Source organism: Melanostigma gelatinosum, assembly GCF_949748355.1.
Source record: "Melanostigma gelatinosum genome assembly, chromosome: 17".
Classification (NCBI taxonomy): Eukaryota; Metazoa; Chordata; class Actinopteri; order Perciformes; family Zoarcidae; genus Melanostigma; species Melanostigma gelatinosum.
Genome location: NC_136650.1, coordinates 18,698,888 through 18,714,190, shown reverse-complemented (window position 1 = coordinate 18,714,190; position 15,303 = coordinate 18,698,888). Strand labels below are relative to the sequence as shown.

At 42.2% G+C, this 15,303-nt stretch overlaps 2 protein-coding genes across 2 annotated transcripts in view; one reads left to right on the top strand and one right to left on the bottom strand.

Annotated features, from left to right (window-relative positions):
- Positions 1-843: 843 nt before the first annotated feature.
- On the top strand, positions 844-6,324 carry matcap2 (microtubule associated tyrosine carboxypeptidase 2; the record flags this gene model as incomplete). Its single annotated transcript, XM_079288389.1, has 7 exons — positions 844-868; positions 2,236-2,888; positions 3,205-3,348; positions 4,092-4,224; positions 4,372-4,677; positions 4,793-4,890; positions 6,166-6,324. 7 exons carry the CDS (start codon positions 844-846, stop codon positions 6,322-6,324), a joined length of 1,518 nt encoding a protein of 505 aa, XP_079144515.1.
- Positions 6,325-11,547: 5,223 nt separating this feature from the next.
- eepd1 (endonuclease/exonuclease/phosphatase family domain containing 1) overlaps positions 11,548-15,303 on the bottom strand; it is an 18,774-nt gene continuing 15,018 nt past the window's right edge. Inside the window, exons 4-8 of the mRNA XM_079288166.1 lie at positions 14,066-14,176; positions 13,515-13,649; positions 13,219-13,357; positions 12,719-12,913; positions 11,548-11,924 (exon numbers count right to left, since the gene is read on the bottom strand). Of these exons, the coding sequence (XP_079144292.1) occupies positions 11,734-11,924; positions 12,719-12,913; positions 13,219-13,357; positions 13,515-13,649; positions 14,066-14,176 (771 nt within the window). The 3' untranslated portion in view covers positions 11,548-11,733. The remainder of the gene's footprint in view (positions 11,925-12,718; positions 12,914-13,218; positions 13,358-13,514; positions 13,650-14,065; positions 14,177-15,303) is intronic.

Below are 15,303 nucleotides of genomic sequence, written 5' to 3'. Positions count from 1 at the left end.
AAGTGTCAGTATGAACTGAGTAATATATGTATATATGTGTGCCTTCAAATAAATAAATATTTTATAATTACAAGTCATTTTACAAATGCCAGCATGACAAAAGTATTGTCTAGATGTCTTTTTTTTCATGTTAATAACATTACATTAAATTGCTGTGAAAATTGGTTTCTTTCAGGTGCAACCAGTCCATGAAAACTACAATCATGGCGTCTACTCACAACATATGTCTACGTTTGAAGTGCTGAATCTGAATCTATTGGCAAATAGATAAGATCCGAATTACAAATAATGAATGCATCTCAAGTGTCTCAACCTTTCCTCACCTCTGGCCAAATCAAACACAAGATTATAACACTGCTACACTGCTGTTGGTGATCTTGTGCACTACTGCTTTGTTTATTTTTTCCCATACTTAGTTCATTTAATACGATTATATTTAGTGTATATACTGTGCATTTGTATTACTTTATTTTCTTGAATTTAATCCTGCTCTGTTATTTTATTATATTGTGCATATTCCATACTTAATATTTTTATTTTATCGTGTAACCTTGTTTGCTTCTGCCATAGACAAATTTCCCCTTGGGGATGAATAAAGTATATTTCTATTCTATTCTATTCTATTCAATTCAATTCAAAGGGACTACATTTCCCATGAGTACCCACGTGTAAAACGTGGTATGGTAGTCGTCAACGAAACCTTGGAAACAGATCAGGTGACCGTTCTACACAGACAGCTCTACTGCGGTCCGTGTGTCTGTAGCTCGGTTGTAGGCGGTGTTCATGACAGCTCAGCTGTGGTTTTTAGGTTTATTTACAGACGCCTTAACGCCTTAACAGAGGATGCTGGAGTCAATTAAAGTAACAGGTAATGTTGCATTTATCTTGTGTTTCTCTTATTTCCCCGTGACCGTAGCTAGGAGCTCAATTATTTAAAGAAATCGGCGACATTAATAACTGAATATAATACCTTAATAATGGCCATTATGGGAATTAAAAACTAAAATATGAACATAACAAACTAATTATCACTGGGGAAATTGAGTATATTTTAAGAAAGCATGAATGTATTCATTACTTTACATTATATTGTATCTTATATATTATATTATGTTTTTTTAAAATGTCTATTCAAATCTGCTTTTAACCTGTAAAGTCAGTTATGTATGTTTTTTTTTCGTGTTCCTTACTGTTATGTCATCTATTTTGTTTTTATTGTAATTACTATATTGTTTCTGTTTTTACCATGTAAAGTGTCTGTGAGTACATTTTAAAGCACGATACAAATAAAATGTATTATTATTATTATTATTATTATATAACCTATTTTGTATTTTACACATTTGTGTTGTAAAGACTTGTGGCAGATTGATAGTGAGCTCACCCAGTGCTGACTCATGCTGATGACTGCTAATCATATGTTTTTATTGATAATAATGCATCATCAATGCACCATTGATGTGATGGAGACGCTTGAGCATTGATTCATTTTGTTGTGCAGTTCAACCACATTCAGGTTCACGACTGTGTTCGCTGTCATACATTTAATTTCATAAAAGGTAACTGGTGAAAATGATCATTCACACACCCAGTATCCACGAGATGGGGATTCTGGGTTGGTCACTCGTCTGCCTCCAGTGTGATATCAGAGTAGCCTATCATGTCAGCTGAAAGTGATTGATGGAACACCCAGCTGATGTGTTTGGTAATAGTGTTTGGTTTGGTGGCTGAGCAAAGCCAAGGACGCTCCAATGTGTCCTCGGTTGCTCTTCCAATCATTGCAGCGCGTGTCGAGGTCATTAGTTTGTGCTCTCTGTGGCTGCACGGCTTCCGCCTCAGTGCTCCTGTCCGAACAGAGTGCCAAGCTCTGACTGTGATGATGTTCCAGGTCACCTTACCGCAAAGCCTCGCACTCTGACTCCCGTGCTTCACTGTCGGTCTCTGGAGACAAGATGAGAATAATTTCCTCTGTGATGGCATAGCAGGAGGGAACTGAATGGTTCTTCGAGTCAGATCACATCATTATGATCGTTAAGAAAAAGTGGGGAAAGATAGTTGCTACTTTAGAGTTTTTTTTAGCTTGGCATTGGAATAGATCTATTTGTATCCTGCCTTGATAAGAGGATTACTCTATCCAGCTATCTGTAAAAGGTCTGCACGTGAAGGTGATCCTAAAGTAAGCAGCAAACACATTCACTGTCTTCTCTGACTGGTCTCTCATCTTTCTTCTTGCAGAAAGACTCCACTGGCCAGAAGTAGAAATGTCCAAAAAGTACATCTTGAACTCAGTGAGTCCAAGCCAAGTGTACCTGGAGAAGATTTCTTCCAGTGTCCTGAAAGACCTCTTCGGCACCGGCTCCAGCAGCTGCAACGTCCTGCTGCAGGCTGAGGAGAAGAAGAGTCAGAAGCAGTCCCCGTACAAGAGGCCAAAAACATCAGTGAAATGTGGCGCCACATGTAGTAGAAGAAACCGCCCAATCATGGCTCCTAAAAAGTTGCGTGCACCAGAAAGTGTCTGTAAACCTGCACAGACAAATCGTGTTCTCTCAGGCAACTCCAATCACTCTAAACCAGTCAGGAGCATGGCAGTAGTGGGCAGCACCATGGGCCTAACCGCACGTGCTGCTCCACAGCTGAGAAAAATGTGCACCCCCAATTCCCCCCGCGCTAAACTGCCCTCGTTGCACAAAGCGGCGATCACACGGGAAGTGGAAAATGGCAAGAAGCTCTGCATCCTTACAGCCATCAAGCCGTCTAATGTTCAGAAAGAGAAGGCCACGTTTTTCAAGTCTGACTTCAACTACGATCCACAGTTCGAGTACAGCAACCCAGTCTCCCCAGTTGTTCTGGCACGGCATAGCAATGCCTCAGACCGCTTCCTCACACAGGTAAGGGTGTGTTTGTGTTGGGAACAATTGAATGATTTAAGTCTCTGTGTTGCCTTTGCCAATAAATTGTAACTTATCTACTTCTGGAAAAGTAATTTTACTGGTTGCATTTGTTTTTTCTTCTAAATAAGTTGTCTGACAAACTGGTGGTTTGATTAAAACTCCGTTTGGGTTTTGTGTGTTTTTTTCTTTGGTAATGTAGCAGTTTTTGCCAAGTTGCCAAATACTGCATGTCCAAAGCATCAACGCCAGCAGGTGTCAGAACAGTCATTCGTCTCATGCAGCTTTCACGTTATGACCTTCTCCTCTCTTGCAGGCAGTGCGCATCATGGAGCTGGCCCTGCAGCGATATGGCAGCTATGCGAAGTTTGAGAAGGCCACTGGTGGCAACCTCCTCACCAAGAGTCGCGTCTGGCACAACATCAAGAAATACATGGCGAAGGAAGGCTGCGTGGGGGAGGTAAGAGGACGGCCCACTCAGGCTCTTTTGATAATGGAGATGCATCGCTGTTATTGTAGTTTACATGTGTACACACATGTTCTGACAATTCCCACCGTAGACTGCATTACACACAGTCAAGAAAGTCCCTAAGAGGCTGTTATTTGGAGCCTGGGATCTTTCTGTGGCTGCACTGCAGTCTGTGTCATGCTGAATTTGTGCATCATCATTGCAGAGCAGCAGACAGCAGGGCATCAAAGGGAAAGAGCTCCAGGGAAAAGAAAGACCTCGCAGAAAGACGCGTTCACTGAAGTCATCCTGAAGTTTGCTCGTGCGGAGCTGTGTTTATGTAACCCGTCAACAAAGACGATGTTACATCATCAAGTTATTAATGTTCACGCTGGACACATTACATCACACATACACACACCTCGTGTATGCTTGGTAAAGTCTAAATGGGTTTGGACATGCTAGACAGTGGAAATAAAATACAAGGGAGGGAATGGCACTAACAGAGAAACCCACCCAAAATACATGTTGTTGAGCCAAGCTACAAATGATAGAAGAAGATATTCCAGGAATGTAAAGCATCAGTGGTTTTTGGAGTAACTCAAATTATTAAGCGTCCGAATTTCTTGTCATTATGTCACGAATGCGATATATATCGATAATGTCGGTAAGTGGTGGCAGTGGATTGGACAGGTCAAATGAAAATACAGCAAAAAGAAAAACGTAAAGTTAACGTCAATTCTATCTGTTGACAGATCGTAGCCCAGGTGACGGACGACCTCCTGTCCAGAGCCTCCATGACGGTGGTGAACAGCCGACCCACACTCACCATCAACAGCTCCACTGCCAGAGAGCACTGGCTTGAAGGCATGCTGCGGCATGAGATCGGTGGGTACAGTAGCTCCCACACAGGATTCTGTTGTGTTCTTCATGTGGGACCATTTTATGGATCTAATCGATGTTATTTCGAGTGAAGTTGGCTTGAATTTGAACTTAAATACAACCATGTTAATAGCCCTTGTGACTGTCCACCAGGCACACATTATTTCCGCGGCATCAACAACTGCCACCAGCCATGGAGCAGCAGCGTGGGCAGGAAGAAGCACAACCTGAAGCCTCTGAACCCCACAGAGGAGGGCCTGGCCAGCATCCACAGTGTCCTGTTCAGGAAAGACCCCACGCTGTGGCGCGCCGCCCTGCTCTACTACACCGTCTACCAGGCCAGCCGCATGTCCTTCTCCCAGCTCTTCCACAATCTGGGACGCTTCGTCCAGGACCCCAACACCCGCTGGGACTACTGCGTCCGGGCCAAGAGGGGCCGGACCGATACAGCGCAGCCAGGTCACTACGATTACACGTTAGATGTAGAGAAGAGAAAAACTGTGATATGTTTCAAATGACGTGAAAATATTGATATTAGCCTTTTAAAATGATTTTCTCACCTCCCACTTTGCAGGGTGCTTCAGTAAAGACCAGGTCTACCTGGATGGTATCCTGCAGATCCTGAGATACAGAGACAAGATCGACTTCCCACTGCTGATGGCTCTAGGAAAGGTGAGGTAGCTCAACGATCTCCATCTGGTTGTATTTGACAATTGACTGATTCACTAAGCAGCAGCTTTATTGAATGAATGCTTCCTGGAGGTGCAAGTCTTTGTATTAGATGCTTCAGTGCTGTCGTTCACAACCTGAATTAAGCCAGTGGCTGAATCCAAATGTCCACCCTCTGACATCTTTCATATGTACCGTGATGTTTTCTGAATCTGGACATTTAAATGTAACCGCCGTGTCCCATTTGTGGGGCTACCTCCTCGGTAGGGCATCAGATAACTAATGACTCGTGGGCTGAGCCAATGCATCCTCTCCAAATAAGACAATCAAAAGCTGAATTAGTATGTCACTCAACTTGCGTCTATTTTCCACCACTTACCCCGATCCTGGTCTTGGTGGCAGCAAGGTAAGCAAGGTAGTCCAGGTATCCTTCTCCTTGGGACGTCCTCCTGCTGAGGTTTCCCCAGGCCTGTTCAAAGGGAGGTGTCCAACAGGCATCAAAATCAAATGCAGTTACGACCTCAACCACATGTAACTCTTTTCAGCAGTTTCAGCTGCTTGTAAGTGCAACTTCATTCTCTCGGTCATTGCCCCAAAGCGTATTTTCCACGACAGTGTTGTACACAACAACCTACAAAGTGGTAAATACTAGTCGTGAACTTCTTCCCTTGATAGCCTCCACTGCCGGGCACTTCTCTCTCCTGATATTTGCACAGCTTCCTCTTGAATGTCCTCAGTGGTGATGCTTGTTCTGTATCAGAGTATCAGATTAGGCCTCATTGTTGTGCTGACAGTGTCCTGTAGGAAGGTGCATGAATTCTTTATCTCACACCAGTTATGTTGCCATCAAAAGCTGCTTTCCTTCCTCGATTGTCCTGTTGGTGACATGTTTCTAATAGTATCTCCTCTCCATCAATGCTCCTACGACGCCACTATAGCAGAAATTAACGGCAGAACAATATCATTTCTGACATTCAGTTGCTTGAAATAGAAGTTTAACTACACAGAAGATGTTGCAGTTCAGATACAGAGTAAAATGACAAGAAAGGCTGAATGAGGCTTCTATGATAACCTCTCTAAGGCGGGAACAGACCGTGTTCTTCTGCTTCAAAGGGAGCTGAAGGCACCGATGATTAAACTAGGTGTTAATTCCAGCTTTAGATGTGGAAGCTGATGTAAGAAGTGATGTGTCTTCAACAACCTGATCTCACAGAAACACCAAATCAATTGGTGGCACGTGATTCCAGTTGCTAATTCTTCTTTCTCCTGCGGCTTTAGGTGTCATTTGAAGACGTGGACCGCCTGAAAGCACTGGCTCAGATGGAAAACGTCCGCATCCCGCACTTCATGCAGGACCAGGCGAGGTATGCCGAGCAGCTGGAGAAAATCATGGCGGTGAACCAGCTGACTGACGAGGAGCTCGAGGCCATCATCTGAGCCAGCTCCGCTCCGCCGCACCAACCTGCTCACACCTGCAGGAAACCTGTCGCACCACAGCCAGCCGTGGCCCGCATGCCTCAACACCATCATCCTGCACGGTAGCAGAGTGTGTGCAGCATGCTACGGTGCATGTCGTGTAAAGTTAGACAAATACATTCGTTGACATTGGCTTTGAATTCTAGATCTGTTCTTGTCATTTCTCCACCGACACAATCAGAGAATCATTTCAGTGTTGAGATAAGGGCCGGAAGTAGTTCATTGTTTTTACCAGTGCCAATATAATACCTGAATTGCTGATCAATACAGATATATCAATAACATTTTCCAAGCACTTGGTGCCAACGTTTTTTCACTTGTTCGTCTCTGATATTCAGTTTGGTCTTAGGTTTGGGAGGGTTTTTATTAATATCTCCATAGCTAATGGTTTTAAAAGAGTTATTCAAAGTTGTATTAATATGTGGACCTAATTTAGAGCCTGACAGTGTTTTTAAAGTCTCATATGATATTTATTTGATTTTTATTTACATAAACACGCCACACGAACAAACGGATTTGAGAAGGATCCCTTAAATTTATGATAGTTTCATATATTGTACAGCTTTGTGGTGGTCTAACTATGTAATGGTGAGACTGTTTTCAAATTTACTTCAAACTCATCTTAGGGATTGTCTTGTACTCGTTGGTAAAATGCACTTTGACCCATTGCATGCCCTGCTGCCATAAGGGAACCAGGCTACTGTTGTTTTCTTTGCTAACATAAAATGGGGATACTAGCGGGCGATGCTGAAAGTATATTCATCATTACATCTGAGACATGATCTGTGCAAACATTTTGGAATTAACAGAGAATAGAAAGTCTGGATAAAGGTGAAGCTCTTTGCTGATCTTTCAGAGTGTGTATGAACAGAAATACACTAATTCTACAACGTATTTCAGTGGTATGTTGGGTGAATTGGGTTTCATTTGGATTCGTCAAAATGACATGCTAATTTGCTAACATTGCTCATGTTACAAGATACATGTAAACACACAACAATCTTCTGTCATCTGCACTCAAAGATCTCATTTGCGTTCGCTGATTCTGGCACTGATTTGCCATCATAGTTGGCCAGCGATATCAAAATGCTGCCCCAGAGGCAATTACTGTGAGACTTTCTTGGAGACTTTTTGAATGCTTATTCTGTTGCGGACTTGTGCTTGAATATGGTGAGCTTAAGCATCAAACACACATTGATCCCGTTGTCATTTAAGGATTCTTAGTCGTTCTCTCGTGCACCTGTGATCTAAGTGTACTTACCTCGTGTTTTATATCCGTCTCTTTAGTGGGGATAAACACATTCTTGCACTTTTTTTTTATTATCCTCTAGCAACCACTTAGGGTTACTATATTTCTAGTACGGATGTTGGGCATTAAAAAAAAGAGTTGTTGCTCAAGAGAAAGATGGTGAAAGCAGGATGGTTCACAACAGCTGTGTCTCTATATGGACAGATAACGAGTCACTGCTTTATCAGGCCTGCTATTTACAGCATCTTTTTTTCAGCATTGTTCAACATTTGCTGAAGATAAAATGTCCCTGAAACGTGACAGTCACCTGTAAAGCCGTATATTTTAAAGGTGAGTTCCGATGAAGCCCTCGTGGTCCAAGTGCAGTGACTTGAAGCCCCGTTTGACTATTTGCACTTTGTTACCTTCAATCTACCTTTTCCACTGCACTGATATGGGCAGTTACTGTGTTGGTGTCATAGACAGTGTGAAAGAAATGGATGTGCAGTTTGGAGGCCTTGAGTTGAGGCATTTTTGGCTGTCGCATCTTGTTTTTTTGGAGCCAGGAGTGACCATATATAGACGAGAGGTCGTCAGGGTAGCGACCTGCCAATCACAAAGTAGCCCCGCCCTAAAGCAGACTCTGCTTTATCGTCTATTTCACTCTCAATGGGATCATAATTTACTAATTGAACATCATGCTGGATTGAAGAAGACTTGAAACGAGAGATTGAGACCATAAACTAATGTTTACAGTGTTTATTGAGGTAATAAATCAAGAGAGAAGTCATTTTATTACTTCTACGCAATCAAAATTTATTTTACATCCAAAACTGTCGCCCCCTGATGGACATTAGAAAGAATGCAAGTTTAAGGTACTTCTGCATTGGCTTCACTTTCCACACCGGAGGCTACATCCACTTCTTTTATACGGTCTATAGTTGGTGTCGTTTATGATATATTTATGTGATACAAAACAAAACAAAAGCCTTGTGGTTCTACTGTGATACTTGATGAGTTTTATGTGTCGTTCATATCAGGAATGGCTTAATATCGAGAGCACGTGTGCTACTCTGCCCCTTAATATAGCACCGTTTAATTGCGCGGCTTTCCTACGTAATGTTTTCTATTTGAGTGACTTTTTTGTGATATTTACAGAATATAATCTTCAAATAAAGTGGACTACCTGAAAATGGGTTGTGTGCTTTGTGTCTCCTAAAGTATTTATTTATTTACTTTTGTATGTGCATCCTTTACATTTGTAACACAAAACACTGAATGTTGCATTTCCATTCACAGCAGCTGGATGTGATGTTGAATGACGCGTCCCACATTGGATGCACGTGTCCAACATTCACTTCTTTTTGGCTTTCCTCTGGAAAAAACAACGAACGCTTTAGCTGCTAAATGCTCCACTTTTCACACAGTGAAAGGAAATACTTCCATCAGTTGCAGACTGCCAGACAATGCATCCAATCGGTGGCGAGGAATCATTGACCAATTCTTACCCATTCAGGTTTGGATCCCGCCAATGCTAACAGACACTGCGTTCCAAATTGCATACTTTGTATTTGTACTTTTAGTACATACTATAGCTGCCCTTACAATGTAGGTACTGTTCTACTCTTCTCAGTGTCAGAGATCAATAAGGAACGTTTCCACACAATCTGAGTGACTGCAGTCACCAAATCTGACACAACACACTCACTGCTGGCCTCCACAAACCCTGTCCAGAGGTGTCACACTTCCCATTCCCCAGCATCTGGTTTCACTGGAGAACTGGAAACCATTGAGGGGCCCGAGTGGTGACTGACGGCTACAAGCAGTGGCATGCTGCACAATAGGTATCAGTGTATACACAGCAATCACACAGAGGCCTCCCCCTCCCCCTCCCACCTCCGTACACAATATGCACAAAACGTAGTGCACTGCTAATGAGAATGCCCTCTCCTGACAAGGGTTTTGTGTATGGAAACTATTAGACATGTTTTCCCCACTGAAGTGCACTAATGTACTTTATTTTTTAATTTTTTCAGACTTTTATTTCATGTTTTCTTCCCCTCCGCATTTTCTAACACTTTGTATTGCTTGTGGAATATGTTTGTTTGTATCTCTGTATTGTTTTGTTATATGGTTGTTAATATCTTCACTTTTGTAACCCAAAGTGGTTGATTGAGACGGAAGACTCCATTTTCAGTTATTTTATGAATGAATACATTAAACGTTGTTGTTTGGAAGACTGCTCTGCTGAAGTGAGAAAACGCTGTCATCAGATTAGGAGACAGTTGAAGTGGTTATTGTGAAATTGAGCAAAATCTCCACTAGAGGACAACAGATCACCATAAAACTATTTCAGGCAGTGAACTACAACAGCAGAAACGATCCAGAGAAATCCTCAAATCATATTCTCATAATCATAATCCAGCAGATATCAATTCTGAATTTAGGTCGACATCTCACTGCCAGCTGAAAGCAAGACACATAAAAGTGTATGTTGAACAATGGACTATACATACTGTATGTATATAAATTGTTGAATTTCCACTACACATCAAAATAAACACATATACTCAAAATAAGAATACGTGTTTTTTACATATTATATAGTTTTAATAGGCAAATACCTTTTAAGTATGAGAATATGGCTACACAGGTACGCACAATATGAATTAAAACTACAGTAAACCAAGCATCACAGGCTATGCAATTTTCAGCTCTTTAGCAAAATATTATTATGATATTATTGTTATCTAAGAACTTAAATAAACAGTAAAGTTTGCAAAAGTCATTAATTTGGTTGTATTAATTATATGTTGTATATACTGTATGTACATATATATGAATTCTATGTTTTGGACATAAGGCTGTTTTCATCACTGTTCATCGTGATACCTATAAAAATGCAATACAATACAATTCATATACAACCCTCATAATGAATTCATATTTAATCCACATAATCGTGAGTCAGGGCAGGTGATGTACCGAGTGAAGCAAACATCTTCAAACACCTTTAAAGTTGACTAATAATTCCCATGTTGTTGTTTACCATTGCTGCATGACTTCCTGCCGCAGCTGAGGAAGTTCAACCTTTCAAATTCAATGACGGTGCACCGCCATATTCCATCTGCTGAGAAGGCTGCAATCTGCCGTCCCTCCAGGATCTTTAAGATAGTGGCCAACCCCTCCCAGCCCTGCCTTTTTAATACACCCTCAACCTGCAGAAGGCTGCAGTCCATCAAGACCAAAACCTCCACAAGAACATTCACTGTGATTTAAAACGCGTTTGTTGTTATGCACAAAAACCCTCAAACCAAATTCCTTGCATACAAAAGTCTGATTGTTGTATTTCTGCTAAAGCATAAAACATGACCTTCTCTATCACCAAAAACTGGCCAAAAAAATAGGAAATTGGGATTAATTAAACATTAAATGTATTCTCAAACCAATTTGTGCTTAATCTTGCTCTCCGACAGCTTTTCCTAGAATAAGATCGCTTGTGTTATAATGTGGATCTATTCGCATCTGTGATCAGCGATTGATACAAAACAACGAGTGAGTTTTTGCGTTTGTCCCTTTAAAATAATCGCCGTGGAGCCGGCTAACGAGCAGAGGCAATGTCCTCTGACGTCCCTCTGCTCGTTTCCATCACAGAGGACGAACGCACAGAGAGCTGGCTTACATAATTTAGTAGCGCTCAGCCTTCGTGAGCTCTACAGCCGGGATGTTATCACCCTCTCAACTGCCAGAGCGGATAAGCGTCACAGCAGAGCCGTCGGAGAGCCGGGTCATTCAGACGACCCTGATGAGACTAATGAGGTCGGACACAGCTGGAACATCTTTCAATTTCTCTTTATTTTTATATACATATAGAAAATGTTTGGCACATTTCTTTTTAAAGTACATTATATATATATATATATATATATATATATATATTTATATATTTTGTCGGAACAGTTTATGGCTCTATGACCAGTGACTATGATACATTGATAAATTGAAACCAAAAAGGCAATCTTGGCACTTCTTCACATTCATCAGGAAACTCTTTGCTCCACAGCTAAACAAGACGAAGCAGGATCCGGGCTGGTCAAAGTCTTATGTCACCAAACTGTCTTTTTCTGTGTCTGTGGATGTCGTCACCGCTCATGTTTGGGTATAATGTCTCCTCTGTCCACCACTGCTATGCCAGGTCTGCTCAACTCTTTAGGGGACACGTCTGCGTAAAACTCAGCCACCACGGGGCAGTGATCCGACGCCACGCCGCCCCACGACCAGTTGTCTGGGATCCAGGGGTTGGTCAAGCCCTCCCGCACCACCGCGCAGTGGCCTGTGGGAGGAAAAGACACAAGGAGATGTAAAGTCAGCCACCAAGACAAAAGGATTTACACAGTGAGGTAAAGTCGGAACAAAAGCTGTGACATATCCAACTATCATGACCTCAAGCATGAGCTGAAGTTGCAACTAGACTCCATTCGTCATGAATAACTGTGACTACCGACTCATGGTTGTACCATGTTGCAGTTGTGCGAGTGGACGTTTGTGCCAAATATCCCGTTCACTGGGATGAACCGTACGTACGGATGGACGGACAATCCGAATACATATGTAAATATTGTATGTAAATACATACAGCAAGTAAACCCGGTGTCCTGTACTGCTACATGTAAATGTCAGAACAGTCGGGTCGAGTCAGACTCAAGTCATAAAATGAAGCAACTAGCAGGCCTTTTGAAGGATATTTAATTATTAGGCCTATGCATTGAGGTCTTGTAAAAATGTTTGTAGACCTGACTTGTACTTGTCTCAAATAACTTGACTCGACTTTGAGTTGTAGCGAATGACTCAAGACTTGACTTGGACTTGTCTTCAATGACTTGAAACTTGACTTTGACTTGTGTTGAAGGGCTTGAGACCTTATTAAAACTTGTTTTAATTGACTTTGACTGAGAGTTGACTTGTTACAATTAGTTTTCCTCTTAACTTGCGACTCAAAATATATTTATCTCGATTGACTTCAGACTTAAATTTGACCTGTATCAAATGACTCAAGACTTGTTTTGGACTATTCTTCACTTGATGCGTCTCTACCACTGTCCATAAACGGCCATAGAGTGCACTTACCAGAATAGATCTTCTTGAGGGAGCGGCTCACCCAGATGTTGTCCAGACAGCGGGTGCCCTGTGGTGAGCGGGTGCTGATGTTGGTGAACTGGGAGGATGGTACCAGGGCACAGAGCTTCTCCTTTCTCAGAATGTCCAGCTCTGAGCTCTGAGCAGGCAAGCCAAAATCTCCCAGCACCAGCAACTCCTTCTCAGCTGCGGAGAAAGATGCGGAGAAAAAGATTGAGAATAGGAGGACTTTATCATAATTCAGCTCCATGTAGAGATGGAGGACGCACAGGACACAATGTTTCAGAGACTTTGTTTCCTTCATTCTGGTGACTTTTAAGGCGGGAGGAAGAAATACGGGAGAATTGGGACACTGAGGAAACCGATAGAGGGCAATGAAAAACTGGAAAATCGGGACAGTTGGCAAGTTTGGTCTGCGATGACTTTAGTTTTGGTCCGTCACTCCAAACTGACACGTGTTGCGATGTGTAAAATAAGTGCCTTTCACTGACCTTTGATTGTTTCCTGGATGCTGGGCGGGAGGTGCGGACACTTGGCTTCGTCTGTGTTGTGGTTCTTGCCGTTGGACTCTCCTGATGCAGCTGTGGCCTGCATGTGGACGTTCACCACGGTCAGCTCGTATGAACCAACCTAATGGGAAAAGGCAGAAATTTGGTCAGAATCCAGTTGGCAACAAAACAAAACAAACTGCAGGGACATGCATGTTGGTTACAAGATGCGTTGTTGCTGCACAGATAATTATTTATCATTCAACTAAAATCTGTTCTGGACGTCAATCATTACTTACAGAGAAGTGAGCCAGGTAGAGTCGAGGGTAGGTATGATTTCCGTTTCCATTGACAATCGGAGACTCCAGGACTGCAGCATCCTTCAGGTCAATACCGGACGAAGTGTCCCACAGAAAGCCAGAGTAGCTCACTCCCTGGAACAAGAGGATCATGGGAAATGGAGTCAATATCCATTGAGGTAAGAGATCTCTGTGAGGAAACTACTTTTTTGCGGCAGTGAAGACTTAAAATGTAAAGAGCAAAAAAAAAAGATAAGGAATGAAAACAACTTTTCAATAAAACTGTGCATAAATGTTTGAATAAACAAATAAGGACTTAGTGAGAAAAATAAAAAGTAAAGACTTCAATGCAAAAAAAATGCACTTCTACAGCATGAAATTATTTTAAAAAAAAACGAAGTATCAAACTGTGTGTTGTTTCTCTAACTTCCCTCATGTGACGTGTAGCTGCTTCAAGTATTTCTGAATTGTTTTCTGTCCTGGGACATTCTATGTAAATCCAGCCTTTAAAGGAGGAGAGGTATCAGCGTTGTTGAAGACGGCTGAGGTACCTTGCTGGAGTGTCCCGTCGGTTTTTCAGACACGACACTTTTCCACAGCCCTCGTGGCCATTTCCACTTCCGTACGCTGGCCAGAGTCCCTTGGTTTAACTCCACACAGAACTGCAACAGAAAACAGAGAGAGGGCATTCCGTCAGCACTTTGCACCAGATGTGTTGTTGGTTGCACTTCATGATTTAGAAACAGTGTAAATGTTGATTGTAGTTTTAGTTCTGCTGACTTAGAAACACAGAAACTCGCTCAATAAATCACTTGTAATGAATGTTTAACTGTCGGAGCAATATTATACGACACAAGTGCCAACTAAGCACCCTGTGAGTTGATAATTATGAGAATCAAAGTATGGTGTTGTAAACATTAAAACCCCACAGGGGCTTGAACACTTAAAGGGCCACAGTGGTTGACTTGGAACATATCTCCTGGTGTTTATAACTAAATGCCAACAGGACTTAATCTCTGCTTCTGATCAGTTTCTAATCATAAGCGCAGGTCACATGGAGTGTTGTTCTTTATCGTAACACCTGAGGGCAGATTAACTGGTCGTCAGCAAAAATAACTTCTGCTTAACAGTCTACCGGTCACTGAGAACCAATATAGAGTTCAGTGAACTCAAGTAGCCTCATCTCAGAGAGGAAATACAGCGAGAAGGAGGAAGCCTCTTGTCGAAATCACTGAGAGAGGGCTAAACCAGCAGTGGCGCAACATTCTGGAGGCAAAGGTTACTTTGTGTCGTCATGAAATAAGTAGGAGAAAGGAATAGAGGGCGCTGCACACATTCTCACGGAGACTCAGGTTGCTGCTCTGGCTGACCTGGCTCTAAATTTAACCCGAGAGGTTCCCTTTGGGGCGCCGGGAGAGTCAGCGGAACCCCACTGAGAGCATGCACGCACGCACATGACCTCTCCACGAGAGGCCCACACTGAAACGACACCCATTCATATTTAAAGTGACATTTTAATAATGAATGTCAGAAGTCTGACAGAAATGTACAGTTTGTAAAGCACGGTTTTGAATTCCTGACTTGTGCACGAACTGAGCGCAGCATTTAACAATACAGTTGATATTTAACATTTGTTTACAGGACGTAAAAGAAAACACAAAGTAGTTTGACATGTAAAAAAGAGAACCCTGGAGAACACCAGTGCTTTCATATTAAGAAGGAACTGAAGTTGGGTTGTTGCGTCTTCTCCTGTTAGTTAATGAGGAGCACCCAGTGTTAGCAGGAGGTA